We start from the raw sequence: 14,981 nt of genomic DNA, 5'->3' as shown, positions 1-14,981 counted from the left end.
AACTTTGTCACTTATGAAGTTTTTGAAGTTCCCGGAAGTATTCGGATTTCTAACGACCGCAGAAACTCTAATATATATCCTTCAAACGTTGCCACCGATGGAGCAAGGACACTGGACTCTAATCATTTTTGGGATCAATAGCAGATAAAATGGGAGTCCAGATAAAAAAAATGACCTGGCATTAAAGTGGCGATATCAATTGGCTCACTAGAAAAAAGAGACAGCGAACAGGAGTTTAGACGCACAGTAGGATTTAATGTGAAAGGGACTAGCAAAGTCAAGACCCGTGCAGGACGAGAAATTTCAGAGCGCTTAGGGTGGAGCGCAGTCGTGATCTGTCATTGACATCGGTTTCTTAATCTGCAATTAAACAAAGTTTTCAACTTTTGCGATGAAGGTACTCGAAGGTGTTGTCCAATGTAGACCTTCTTGGAACTTGATATATGTTTGAGAGACATATTACAATGTGCAAATGTTGGACCAATGTTAGTAACTCTTTACGATTATCTCAACCACCAACCATTTTAGTTAGTCGTCGTAGACATTTTAGATCTTTTGGACTTGCCCTCGAAATACCTTTTATTGCTTTAAACAATACCGCATGGTGTACTTTTGGTAAAAAATTAAAAAAAAAATGTAATGATCCTAAACTTTTGTGAGGGAGGTACCCGAAGGTGTTGTCCTATATAGAAAACCTTGGAATTTGATATACGTTTGGAAGAAATGTACGATGTGATAGGTTTCAGCAAAATCGGATTTCCAATTCGTGCTCATCAGTCACTTTTATGGGGTTTAGAGCTTTTGGGACATTCTTTGAGGAAGTATGGACTTTTCCCCAATAATAAATACATATGTCATTGTAGAAGGGACCGTGTGGACAACCTGATGCAAAAAAAATCAAACAATCCGAGACATGTCCTTAAACTGAACTTGTGCGAAAACTTTTTAAATTATGTGTGGTATGTATCCGAAGCAGTGAGCCGATATAGTCAATATTGGATTGGATCTATTTATGGAAAAGAATTATACCAAAATGATTGATTAGTTCGAGAGATATTATGGTCTCCAACAAGCCAGACAGACAGATGGACGGGCAGCGCCAAAAAGACTCCAAACTATCAGAAACGGATTTCGTCCAAACACATGTGTGGTCTAAAACACACGGTATGTCTGAACCTAATTTAAATGGAAGTTTTTGCGGATTCTGAAGCTACAACGTTCAAAGATGAGAAAAATCAAAATATCACCGGAGCGCTTTTAAAGAAAATCGCGATTAATGTTCACATTTTTAAGGTTTTTTAGGTTTTTACGATTTTGCTTGGAAAGCGCAAATCCTATTGAAATTGGATTAGAAGAAGTAGAAGACTTCCTTAGTTCTTTCATAGATAGAACAAGTAAAAAACTATCAGTCGGCTTTGCCGACAGAGATATACCCTCAGCCTGCTTGAATTGAAATACTTTTTTCAACAAAGATTAAAGCTCAAAAATTTGCGGGGATGATGATAGATAGTGCTTTTTTATCACACTAGCCTACGAAAAACATAATATCGGCCACTAGGAAAACCTTCGGTAAAAATGTCCAAAGGATCCTCGAACAAACCCTTAACCACACAAAAATGTTGAACATTTGTGTGGGTGGTACCACAAGGATTAGACAGATAGGGCCCAAATTTGAACATAAACTAAGTTTCGACAATATTTAGAGATCCAAAGTTTGGAACAAATCGGTTGCTACGTCTATGAGAAATCGCGCGTACCATTTTAGCGAATATTTTCGAACTTTTGTGGGGGAGGTACCGGAAGGAGTGGACCTATAGGCACCACCTTCGAATTTCATATAGGGGTTATAGGGGCTTTTTACAATTTTCGGGCTGTTTTCTCAAGAAGTATGGACTTGCCCCTGAAAAAAAATTTTATTGTCGTAATTGAGGCAGCGAATCCAAGTTGCTGCAACAAAAATCAAAGTATTTCGAGTGAATTTATTCAAAATTTTGCGTGGGAAGTAGCCGAAGGAGTGGACAAATATAGTTCATATTCGAACCTGATCTATATCTGGTAGATATATTAGGATGTGTAAAGTATGGAACAAATCGGTTACTTCCATCAAGAGTTATCGTGATCACAATTTTTCGGATCATTTTTGAGCTTTTGTGGGGAAGGTACCTGAAGGAGTGGACCGATATGGCTTATCTTCGAACTTAAACTAAGTTTGCACAAAATATTACGAAGGCCACATTTTGGACCGAATCGGCAGATCCGTTCCAGAGTTATCTTGCGCTTCAACCACTACGCACGGTGTCAGAGGGGTTTTTTTGTACCTTTCAGGATATTTTCTCAGGAAGTATGGGCTTGCCCCTGATGAAAATTATTACATGCAGTGAATACAAGTTGTTACAACAAAGCGATTCGAGAGCACGTCCTAAACTGAAGTTTTCCGAAATTTTGTGTGGAAGTTACCCGAAGGAGTGGACAGATTGAGTCCATATTGGAACCTCATCTAAGTCTGGTATAAATTTCACGATATGCAAAGTATGGACCAAATCGGTTTTTTAAGAGTTATCGTGCGCACAAATTTTCCGAACTTTTGTGGAGGAGGTACCGGAAGCAGTGGACCGATGTAACTCATCTTCGAACTTAAACTTTGGACAAAATATTACGAAAGCTACATTTTGGACAGAATCGGTTGATCCGTTCGAGAGTTATCGTGCGCTCCAGCCAGACGGACGGACGGACATGGCTAAATCAACTCCAAATTGTCTGAAACACATTTCGTCCAAACATACTTGGGGTCTAAAACCATTTTTTCGATGAGGCACATTTTGCCCGTATGAAAGTGTATATACCCTCGTTAGCATAGATGCTGAGGGTATAAAAAAAACCTATAAGACTTTAGTAAATGGAAGATATCTTAGAAGACCTCTAGAGAAAAAAGTCATTCTAAGGGTTCTTATAGTCAGAAGCTCTTCTAAAGACAGAAGACCTACCAATGGTAATTATATAAATGCCTAAAGGTCTTCTATAGAAAAAGTATCTCTAACAGGTAGAAAAGCACCTGATGCTACTTTATATAGAAGACATATATGATCCCCTAAAGGTCTAAGGATCTTCTAAAGATAGAGGACGTTCTAAAGTTTCCACCAAACGGTCTTCTACACATGGAAACCTTCCAACAATTTACAGATAGTAAAGTTCCCGACATTATAAATAAAGAAAACTTCTATATATCAGAGATCCAAATGGTCTTCTACTGATATTTTCAACAAATTTAATTTTTCTTCATGGTTTGAACCACCCTATTGTGCAACTAGACATGCATTTTTGAAATGATTGACCCAAGTACCTACTAAGAAACGTTTGCCAAGTTTTCTCTTAACATAACCACTGTACGTCGTACAAATCTGTGATTTTTCGCATTAGGTTAAAATACCACTCTCACTCTCATTTTATACATATTACTCCCAATAATAGTAGGTGGCTGGCGGCTAACTTGGCTATTTGTGCCACATATTGGCTTTTCGTTATCTTTGTAAATCAGAAATTTCTCGCAATTACTGGATGGATATTGAAAAACCAAAAAAAAAAACAATAATTCGTACCACTGCTCTAGATTTTAAAAGAGAACTACACAGATGGCGAATAAAACCCAGCAAAACATTTGAGATGACATAATTTAGAGCCGAGAAGTTTGCAAAATAATAAATAATAACCCCAATCTAGAGAGAGAATAGCCCATGAGAAGAGTGCACAGCTGTATGGAGTATCCCCAATTGCCTTCTTATTTGAGAGCAACAAAGAAAATGAGAGCCCAGCAATCATGCTCCCCACTTGTATATTGAAAACGTACTACGACGCTATGGAGCAATTTGGTTTTGGGTTATTTGTTGTATGGCCAAGAGTGCAAGCCTTCAGTTTAACTAGTAACGTTGTAGCGATTGGAAGTGCTAATGAAACAAATCGGACGTCTTTAAGAAGAAAATAACGCGAGCGATACGGAAATAAAGAAAGGAAAAAAAGAAACGAGAAAACGGATTTTTAAAAACAGCAACAAAAAATATTAGCAAATGAAATATATGTAGGTTTATTGTTAATACATACATATACAAAAATATATATAAAAAGATATTCAGATACATACCTACGTGATTAGCTAAGTAATGAAAAATAGTGGAAGACATTTGATGGGGCCAAAAGTGAAATAACGACAACAACAACAATTGTAACAAAAAACGTCAAAGTGTTAATGAAAGTGTAGAAAAGTAACTATCCAAATTGGTAATAACCCTGCAATAATCAATATCTGTGAGTTGTGAGTGTTTGTGTGTGTGTGCGAACTAGTGAATGAGTGACGTCATATCAGTGGAAGAACAGTGACAGCTGCTTAAGTTATAACTCTTCAGTTTATTAACAAGTTTGAGATATCCATAAAGATTTGCAATTAAATCTGGCTAATAATTTTGCTCTAGATAAGGTGTTAACGGCTTGGCTTGCTTTTGGCGAAAAGAGATATTGTTGTGGAACACGAAAATTTTGCGACGTCACAGTTATCAAGGTGAAATCAATACAAGCTCATTGACAGCTACAAATACTATTAAGAAAACAAAACCAACAACAACAACCTACATCTTTGCGGGCTACAACAACAAAACGTTAAGTGCTTTTTTTGCTTATTTAATCTTTTTTTTGTTCGCCATTCTGTATCTATAAGTACGCGCTTTAGATTTCAAAACGTAACCAAACCAAAAAATCATTTTAGAACAATTTTGTATTTTTCTTTTTGTTTCAAAAAATTTGAAGAAGAACAAAAAAACCGCACACACATACTCACGCCTTCCTGGTGTTTGCGAGAACAAATAAATTCTAACGATTATACAATACTCTTTGCATCAGCTGCTTTGCTCTCTTCCGTAAAGGGACTTCTCTTCTCCGCGACACGAGTAGCCAAACGGAAAAATCAAAAGAAAACAGTTCCTTGGTGAAACAAAATTTCCGCAAAACAAACGACACACAAACGGATACGTTAAACAACAGAGATTTTTGCTCGAGTATTCCCAGAATTTTCCACCAATCGCTAGATAGAAGGTGGCTGCTGTCGAACGGTCAGTGCTAATGTTTATTTGTTGGTCCCCCACTTTTTTCGAAACGGCAAATTTGCTTTCAGCCATTAAAAGTGAACGAGATAACAAATAGAAGAAGAACCGAAACGAACGGAAAAAACCGAAAACACTCAAACACACATTCAAGAAAATTCTAATACGTACGAACCAAAAGAAAAAAGTGATACGAAAGTGAACAGCCAGCAGCCCCAAAAAAAATCGTCGTCATTATTTGATCAAACACAAACCAGTGATAAAGTGATTTTTTTTTCTTCCTCTCTCTCTCTCTACTTTCTTACATTTCTCTGCTTTGGTGAAACAAAAAATATTTGATTAAACAAAACATAATCTTTTCCATTGTTCCAGATAGTGTGCAAAATATTTTGAAAAAATAGTCAACGATCGAAAAATAACAAAAATTTAAGAAAACCAACAACAAGAAATCATAAAAACAGAAAAAATCATGAAACCCACTGTGATAGCCAATGCTAGTGCATCAGCATCTGCCGGTCCCGGCAGTAATAATGGCGGTGTTACAATACCCATCAATCACGAATATCATGGCCCGCCACCAGCCCAGTCACAACCCCAACAATATCACACACAGGCGCAACATTTTGTAGGTGGAGATCCACAGACAACAGCATATGGATCACCAGGCAGTCGGCAACAAGTTCCACAACAGCAAATTCCAGCACACTTCCAGGTTGGTATTTTTTTTTTAGTTATTTTTAAAGCAAAACAAATACACAAAGGTCATATAAAACAAAAACAGAAGGGCTAAAGGCGAGCGAGTGAAGGCGACTGTCAGCAGAGCTACAACGCTTACAAAAAATATAGTTAACGGAAGTAATAGGCTTGTTTTGCTACTACACCTTTTTCAGGTGTAATTCGAAAGATTTTACTTGTAATTCGTAACATTTAATTTGTAATTTAAATTATTCCATTTGTTATTCGAATTATTTCATTTGTTATTCGAATTATTCTATTTGTAATTCTAATTATTTTATTTGAAATAACAAAGGAAATCATTCGAACTACAAATGGAAATCATTCGAATTACAAATGGAATAATTCGAATTACAATTCCAATTACAAATGGAATAATTCGAATTACAAATGGAATAATTCAAATTTCAAATGGGATAATTCGAATTACAAATGGAATATTTCGAATTACAAATGGAATAATTCGAACTACAAATGGAATAATTCGAATTACAAATAGAATAATTCGAATTTCAAATGGAATAATTCGAATTACAAATGGAATAATTCGAATTTCAAATGGAATAATTCGAATTACAAATGGAATATTTCGAATTACAAATAAAATAATTCGAATAACAAATGTAATATTTCGAATTACTATTGAAATGTTTCGAATTACTAAATGGAATTCTCGAATTACAAATAAAATGTTACGAATTACAAATGGAATTCTCGAATTACAACTAAAATGATTCGAATTACATCTGAAAAAGGTGTAGTAATTCGTAATATTTAATTTGTAATTCGATAATACTATTTGTACTTCGAATTATTTCACTTTTAATTTGAATTATTCCATTTGTAATTCGAATTATTTTAATTGTAATTAGAATTATTCTATTTGTAATCGAACTATTATATTTTTAATTTGAATTATTCCATTTGTAATTCGAATTATTCCATTTGTAATTCGAATTATTTCATTTGTAATTCGAATTAATTTATTTGAAATTCCAATTATTCCATTTGTAATTCGAATTATTCCATTTGAAATTCGAATTATTCTAGTTGTAATTCGAATTATTCTCTTCGTAATTTCAATTGAAATAATTCGAATTGCAAATGAAATAATTCGAATTACAAATACACCTTTTTCACATGTAATTCGAAACATTCCAGTTGTAATTCGTAACATTTCATTTGTAATTCGATTATTCTATTTGTAATTCGTAACATTTTATTTGTAATTCGAGAGTTCCATTTGTAATTCGAATTATTCCATTTGTAATTCGAATTATTCTATTTGTAATTCGAATTATTCTATTTGTAATTCGAATTATTCCATTTGTAATTCGAATTATTCCATTGGAAATTCGAATTATTCCATTTGTAATTCGAATTATTCCATTTCAAATTCGAATTATTCTATTTGTAATTCGAATTATTCTATTTGTAATTCGAATTATTCCATTTGAAATTCGAATTGTTTTATATGTAATTCGAATTATTCCATTTGTAATTCGAATTATTCCATTTGAAATTTTAAATAGAATAATTCGAATTACAAATAAAATAATTCGAATTACAAATGGAATAATTCGAATTACAAATAAAATAATTCGAATTACAAATAAAATAATACGAATTACAAATAGAATAATTCGAATTACAAATAGAATAATTCGAATTTCAAATGGAATAATTCGAATTACAAATGGAATAATTCGAATTTCAAATGGAATAATTCGAATTACAAATGGAATAATTCGAATTACAAATAAAATAATTCAAATTACAAATGGAATAATTCGAATTACAATTGAAATGTTTCGAATTACAACTGGAATTCTCGAATTACAAATAAAATGTTACGAATTACAAATAGAATTCTCGAATTACAATTAAAATAATTCGAATTACATCTGAAAAAGGTGTAGAATTATTCGAATTACAAACGGAATAATTCGAATTACATTAAAATAATTCGAATTACATCTGAAAAAGGTGTATTTTTGAATTCTTTGAAAATTTTAAAAAGGAATACATTTTCAAAATTTCAGAAATTCACCTCTTTCAGATGTAATTCGAATTATTTTAATTGTATTTCGAGAATTCAATTTGTAATTCGTAACATTTCATTTGTAATTCGAATTATTCCATTTGTAATTCGAATTATTTCATTTGTGATTCGAATTATTCTATATGTAATTCGAATTATTCCATTTGTAATTCGAATTATTCCATTTGATATTCGAATTATTCCCTTTGTAATTCGAATTATTCCATTTGTAATTCGAATTATTCCATTTGAAATTCGAATTATTCTAGTTGTAATCCGAATTATTCTCTTCGTAATTTCAATTGAAATAATTCGAATTACAAATGGAATAATTCGAACTACAAATAGAATAATTCGAATTACAAATGGAATAATTCGAATTACAAATGAAATAATTCGACTTACAAATGGAATAATTCGAATTTCAAATGGAATAATTCCAATTACAAATGGAATAATTCGAATTACAAATGGAATAATTCGAATTACAAATGGAATAACTCGAATTACAGTTGAACTGTTACGAATTACAAATATAATTCTCGAATTACAAATAAAATGTTACGAATTACAACTAAAATGTTTCGAATTACATCTGAAAAAGGTGTAGAATAATTCGAATTACAAATGGAATAATTCGAATTACAAATAGAATTCTCGAACTGCAATTAAAATAATTCGAATTACATCTGAAAAATTTGCATTTTTGAATTCTTTGAAAAATTCAAAAAGGAATAAAATGTCAGATATAGTAGAATCTTGCAGGTTCTGGAACAGAGCAAGTAATTGTCTCGATTTGCAGTTTGTTTGAGTGGTGGTAGGGAAATGGAAACCGCCTCACTTCTCAACAACCACTCTCACCTACAAACATAAACTTTTGGCCATTATAATTGCAAAATTTCTGAAAATCTCTCTTAAATACTGGATCAAATCGGCCATAATTTTTAGCAAATATCCTCAGATATTAGAGTTGTATATGCGAAACTTTAAGGTCATTACATCAGTGGTGCGATTCCCTAACTCATTTTTTGAGTTACCGACAAAATTCGGTAAAATTAAAATACTTACAAATTCGGTAATTAGCGATGTTTTTCGGTATGTTAGCGACGAATAAAAAACAGTCGTAAAGTTCTACCGATTGCACGAGTGTTGTCAACTTTTATTTAAACTTTTCTTTCATAATTTTGCGTTTTAATTTTACCGACAATTGTCGGTAACTCATAAAATGAGTTACAGAATCCCACTACAGGTCTAGTAAAAAGTTTCACATAGCATTTCCCCCCTTAGAACTGTAGGGTATAGAGCATATAGGAAATGCAACAACATTCTGGTGTTTTGTCTGGTTGGGAGCTTCTTTGCCTCCCACACGTACGCATACACTTCCTAGGTAGTCATCTTCTTAGTCAACTTCGGTTGTAAGTTGATGATGATAATGATGATGATGATGATAATATGATGCAATAATAGCCGTCCATGGCATTCAAGGCCATTTATCATGTAAAAAAGTACGAGTAACACAAAGCTATTCCACCAAGTGTTTGTTTTTATTTATTTTTTGTTAAATGCGATGATGCGTGAAGGTCGTTCGTTGGTCGTTGGGGTTTTTTTTTTCTGCTCTCTCTTACTCGAACAACAACAACATGTAGCCAGGCAGCTGAACATTTATACCGCATCATTACACATTGAGACATGTAGCATTTTTTCCAGTATTATTTATTACATATAGACAGACTTAGCCGCATCTCATCGCATGGCCTTATCTCCAACATACAACTCGGTCGGCGCGGCATAGGCACACACCACATTCATGGTCTTCATCGTACTTGTTTTGACAATGTTTGTTTTGTAAATCGGAAAATGTAGCAACAACAACAACAAAACACGTCAAAACATGTTGCGTTGTTTTTCCATAAAAAATAAATATGTATTTCCTTTCATTTAACCTTGAAAAAATTGTTGGCCTTTTATTGAGAGAAATTTTATTTTGGATGACAATTTGGAGGAATTGGAGGATTTAAAATGCAACCTCCTCTGGAGGAGGACACCATACAGTTCCAACAGGAATCCGAGGTTTTTGGGAAAAATATTTTTGCATTAATTTCTCTGAGAGAGTATCTTTTTTGCAAAGCCACGGCAGATGAGCATAAAGAGAACACATATTCTCCTTGCAGTTACGTTAACGTATATGGGCGAGCATAGCTGAATTTGTATATCATAATTTTAATTATCAAAATTAAATTAACTAAACTAAATAAAATTAAATTAATTAATTAAAGTAGGAGTAAGCGGTTTTCATTTAAAGTTTTTTAAGGCGCACCGTTCATGACATTGTTTTATAAGGAACTTCTATATCTCCAAAATGGTGAAACCTACAAAAATGTCATAAAGGTTAATCTGGTAGACAATTTTCACAGCTACAACATTTTCTCAAATCCCATTTCGATAGGACTTTCGGTTTCCAAGCACAATCGTGAAAACCTAAAAACCCATAACAATTTTTTTGGTTTTTGATTTTTTTTCATCTATGAACATTATAGTTTCAGAATCCGCAAAAACTTCCCAGGTGTAAGCAACTTCCAATTAAAGTTGGTTCAGGCGCACCGTGAACTCTCTATCTATCTGAGGGGAAGTAAAATATTAGTTATGTCATGTTGAACTTTTGTGGGGGAGGTACCCTAAGGAAAAGAGCGATATGGTCCATTTTCGAATTTGATCTATGTCTCGTAAAAATATTACGATGAGCAAAGTATGAACCAAATCGGTTACAGCTTTCGAGATTTATTGTACCCACAATTTTTCGAAATTTTTTTGTACTTTTGAGGAGGAGTTATCGGAAGTTGCGGACCGATATTGCCCATCTTCGAAGTTAAACTAATTTTGGACAAAATATTACGAAGGCCAAACATTAGACCGAAACGTCTGATCCGTTCGAGAGTAATGGTGCGCTCCAGCCACTACGTGTGGTGCCACAGAGGGTTTTTACAGATTTCAAGTTATTTTCTCAGTAAGTATGGACTTGTCCCTGAAAAAAAAACTTGTACTGTCTTAAGAGAGGCAGCGTATGCAATTTGATGCAAAAAATCAAAGTAATTTGAGGACAGGCTTTAGACTACACTTTTCCGAAACTTGGGGGGGGGGGAGGTACTAAAGAGAGAGGACCGATATAGTCTATATTCGATTATGAAGTATTACAATCTTATTAATGTAGAATCTCGATAAGTTGTAATTCAAGGGACCGACCATTTTATACGAATTATCGAGGTTTCGATTTAAAATGCGAAGGAAATGGCTTCAAGGAACCGACAACTTATACGAATTATCGACGTTTTCGATTTATCGAGGTACGAACTATCGCGTTCTACTGTGTATTATATTACAGAGTTATCCTGCGCATAATTTGATCTAAATTTTTTGAACTTTTGTGGGGGAGTGCACCGTCATGACCCATCTTCGAACTCAAACTAAGTTTTGACAAATTATTACGAAGTGCAAATTTTGGACACATTCGGTTGATCCGTCAGAGCGTTATCGTGCGCTTCAGCCAGCCGGACAGACGGACATGACGACTCCAAATTGTCTGAATCGAATTTCGTCCAAACATACTTAAGGTCTAAAACCATTATTTCGATAAGGCATATTTTGCCCGTATGAAAGTTTATATAACCTCGTTAGTCTGAAGACTGAGCACGGTGCTCTTGAATCAAATTTAAATGGAAGGTGCTTACACCTTGGAAGTTTTTGCGGATTCTGAAACTACAATGTTCATAAATGAGAAAAAACAAAAAAAAAATCGGCGGAGCGCTTTTAGGGGTTGTTTAGGTTTTCACAATTTTGCTTAGAAACCGCAAGTCCTATCAAAATAAGACTGAAGAAAATGTAGCTATGAAAATTCTCTACAAGATTGACCTTTACGGTATTTTCGTAGGTTTTACCATTTTTGAGATATTGAAGTTCAAATTGGGACAATGCACTGACTGTATCGCTCCCTTATAAAACAATGTCATGAAGGGTGCGCCTTAAATAACTTTTAATGGAAACCGCTTACACAGGGGAAGCTTTTGTGAATTCTGAAACAGCAATGTTCATAGATGAGAAAATTTCAAAAACAAGAAAAAATCGCTGTAGGGATTTTTAAATAAATCGCGGTCAAAATTCACATTTTTAGGTGTTTTTTAGGTTTTCACGATTTTGTCCACGATTTGCTCCAATCGAAATGGAGCTAAAGAAACTATTGTAGCTGTGAAAATTCTCTATAGGATTGACGTTTATGATTTGTTCTTAGGCTGTACCATTTTTGAGATAAAGAAGCTCAGTTTACATTTTTAGGGTTTTTTGTTAGAGTTTCGCGATTTTGTTTGAATACCGCAAGTCTTACCGGCATGGGACCTGAGAAAATCTTATAGCTGTGAAAATTCTCTACAAGACTGGCTTATGTAATTTTTTTCCTAGGTTGTACCATTTTTTTAGATATATAAGTTTAAGTTGGGAAATTGCAGTCATGACATTGTTTTATAAGGAGACGATACAGAATTAAATTGAATTTGAATTGTCCCAATTTCAACTTCTATATCTCAAAAGTTGTACAACCTATGAAAACATCATTAATGTCAATCTTGTAGAGAATTTTGATAGCTACAATATTTTCTTTATTCCCATTTTGATAGGACTTGCGGTTTCCAAGCAAAGTAGCAAAAATCTAAACAACCCCTAAAAATGTCAACTTGAATCGCGATTTATTTAAAAGCGCCCAGGCGATTTTTTTTTTTTTTTTTTTTTTTTTTTGATTTTTCTCATCTATGAACATTGTAGATTCAGAATCCGCCAAAACTTCCCAGGTGTAAGCACCTTCTATTTAAATTTGATTTAAGAGCACCGTGTGAGGGTATTAAAACCCCAGTCAAGCAGTACTCTTGGACTATAGGAATTGTGTTTTTATACCTCGACCATATAATAAAGTGCATATTAAGTTTGTCATTCCGCTTATAATTTCCCAAAATAATCTTTTAAGATTCCACAAGATTGTAAATTCTTGATCAGGGGGAAAATCCACTAGATATAGCCGTCAGTCTGTAGAAATCACTCTAGCATCCGAACGGATTGTCTTCTAACAAAAACTCGCTCTATAACGGATGCGAGAATTATATTCCACCTCTTTATAACTTTTTTATTCTTAGTATTTTCTGAATTTAATTTCCTTCAAACACATTTGCAAAATGTAAATAATTGTACTTTTGCTTTCATCATTTTTTCGGTGAAATTGTAAACTACAGTCAATATTTAGCTTATGTGTACAATGCATACGTAGAATGCATATTGTTTATACATATATTTTTTCCTTTTTATGCCAAAGATTTATACAAATAATGTGTGTTCGTGTGTTTGTATCGGTGCACATTTTTTGCGTATTATTCACTTTTGTATTTATAAAATAAATAAATAAATATCAAATATATGATGATGATGGTATCGATAAAATTTCTTGGAATGATAAACAATGAATATGCATTCAAAATAATATACGCCACCAAATGTGTGTGGAATATTTTGACTTCATTTCCCAAATAAGAAAACACCTACAGAAGAATTTTCAAATTAATTTTTGTTGACGAATTTTTTGTAAAATGTATACAAAATTCATACATTTATATACATTTCCCAATAAAAAAGAAACGCATTTCTTTTCTAAAAAGAGTCATCAGTGACATGAGGGGTGTACAAAATACATCTTCATTGGTAAGATGAAATACTTTAAGATTAATAAAAAGTTGGAAGTATTTTTATGTATTTTTTTAGCAAATCTTTGCTAATTTATAAATGTCAAATTCCATATTTTTCTTAATTTTTGTGGGATTTGTTTAACATAGCAAAAGTAGTTTTTTACCTTATTTGCTGAGTTCTGGTTATCATCCAGCCTTCTATACATTCTTTTCATGTTATTTCTTATATCAACATTATTATCTTTTTCTCTTGCTATTTAAAATAAAAAAACGCATGTAGAAAAGTGTACGATAAGATTTATTGTGAACTAAAACAAAAGAAAGCAATAAAATGCCAAGTATGGAAGAGTCCAAAGTAAATAGGCATGCGTTTTTTTCTGATTCCAATAAACTACTACTCATATATGTATGTATGTTTTTAACTCAGTTGATTAGATAGACGACGGTGTGGCTAAAATGCCAAAACGTTAAATTCTACATAAATAATATAATATTTCAAAATTTGATGACATTATTATGAAGCAAAAAATAATACATTATAAATAAAAATTTTTTGATTACAAGTTATATTCAAATATTGTTATGATAAGATTGAATATTTGCAAAATATTATTTCGTAAAGGGCAAAACAAAGTTAAGGGTCTCGGTATTACCATTTGCTTGTCACATGCGATCTTATCGTATATTTTCTTACTTCGCCCATGTCTAAGGTAAACATGATATATATTTTTTGAATTCCAAATCTTACCAACATTGTAAATGAATGTTAATAATACTTTTAACGTTAGGGTGATTTCAAATACCAAAGTCCATGTGATATTGTTTAAAAAATCATAAACATTTGAGTCATATTTTTCATATGTACGAAAATAAAGGTTCATACACCTCGAATACCCTACCTATACCACGAAGACAAGAGACTTTGCCTCAAACCACAATACAGAAGGTACTATTAGAGAATTATAGTAGGAAAATATTGACGTTAAAGACCTTCAGGAGGTATTTTATACACATAATTCCTCCATAGGAGGCCTTAATGAGGTCTTCTATCCATAAAAGACTTTTATGAAGTCTTCATTCCATAGAAAACCTTTTTGGAGGTCTTCCATCCTTAGATGACCTTTATGAGGTGTTGTTTTCATAGAAAGCCTTTATAAGCTATTTTCTCCATAGAAGACCTTTATGAGGTCATCTATCCACAGGAGACCTTTGTGATGTCTTCTATACACGATGTGACATATTGAGGGTATTGATCCGAGCATTTTGAACATTCGGCACAATATCGAGAAAAGTATGGAAAATAAAATGATAATGGAAAATTATTATGTATATGGAAAATAAAATTATAAAAATTATTATAAAACAAGTAAAAATGTATCAGTCGGCTTGCCGGCAGAGATA

General features: G+C 33.0%; 1 protein-coding gene across 25 annotated transcripts in view; it reads left to right on the top strand.

Annotated features, from left to right (window-relative positions):
• The first annotated feature begins 3,466 nt into the window (after window positions 1-3,466).
• Window positions 3,467-14,981, top strand: part of stv (BAG domain-containing protein starvin) — a 41,351-nt gene continuing 29,836 nt past the window's right edge. For 4 of the 25 annotated variants that reach the window (XM_073986335.1, XM_073986322.1, XM_073986327.1 and 1 more), the window contains exons 1-2: window positions 3,905-5,351; window positions 5,460-5,799. In XM_073986335.1, the coding sequence (XP_073842436.1) occupies window positions 5,557-5,799 (243 nt within the window). In that variant the 5' untranslated portion in view covers window positions 3,905-5,351; window positions 5,460-5,556. Of the gene's footprint in view, window positions 5,352-5,459; window positions 5,800-14,981 lie in introns of all 25 variants that reach the window. The other 21 variants (XM_073986337.1, XM_073986323.1, XM_073986328.1 and 18 more) reach the window with 17 other exon arrangements.

Source organism: Musca autumnalis, unplaced genomic scaffold, assembly GCF_047663935.1.
Source record: "Musca autumnalis isolate F117 unplaced genomic scaffold, ASM4766393v1 scaffold_4, whole genome shotgun sequence".
Classification (NCBI taxonomy): Eukaryota; Metazoa; Arthropoda; class Insecta; order Diptera; family Muscidae; genus Musca; species Musca autumnalis.
This window is presented reverse-complemented; position numbering and strand designations above follow the sequence as displayed.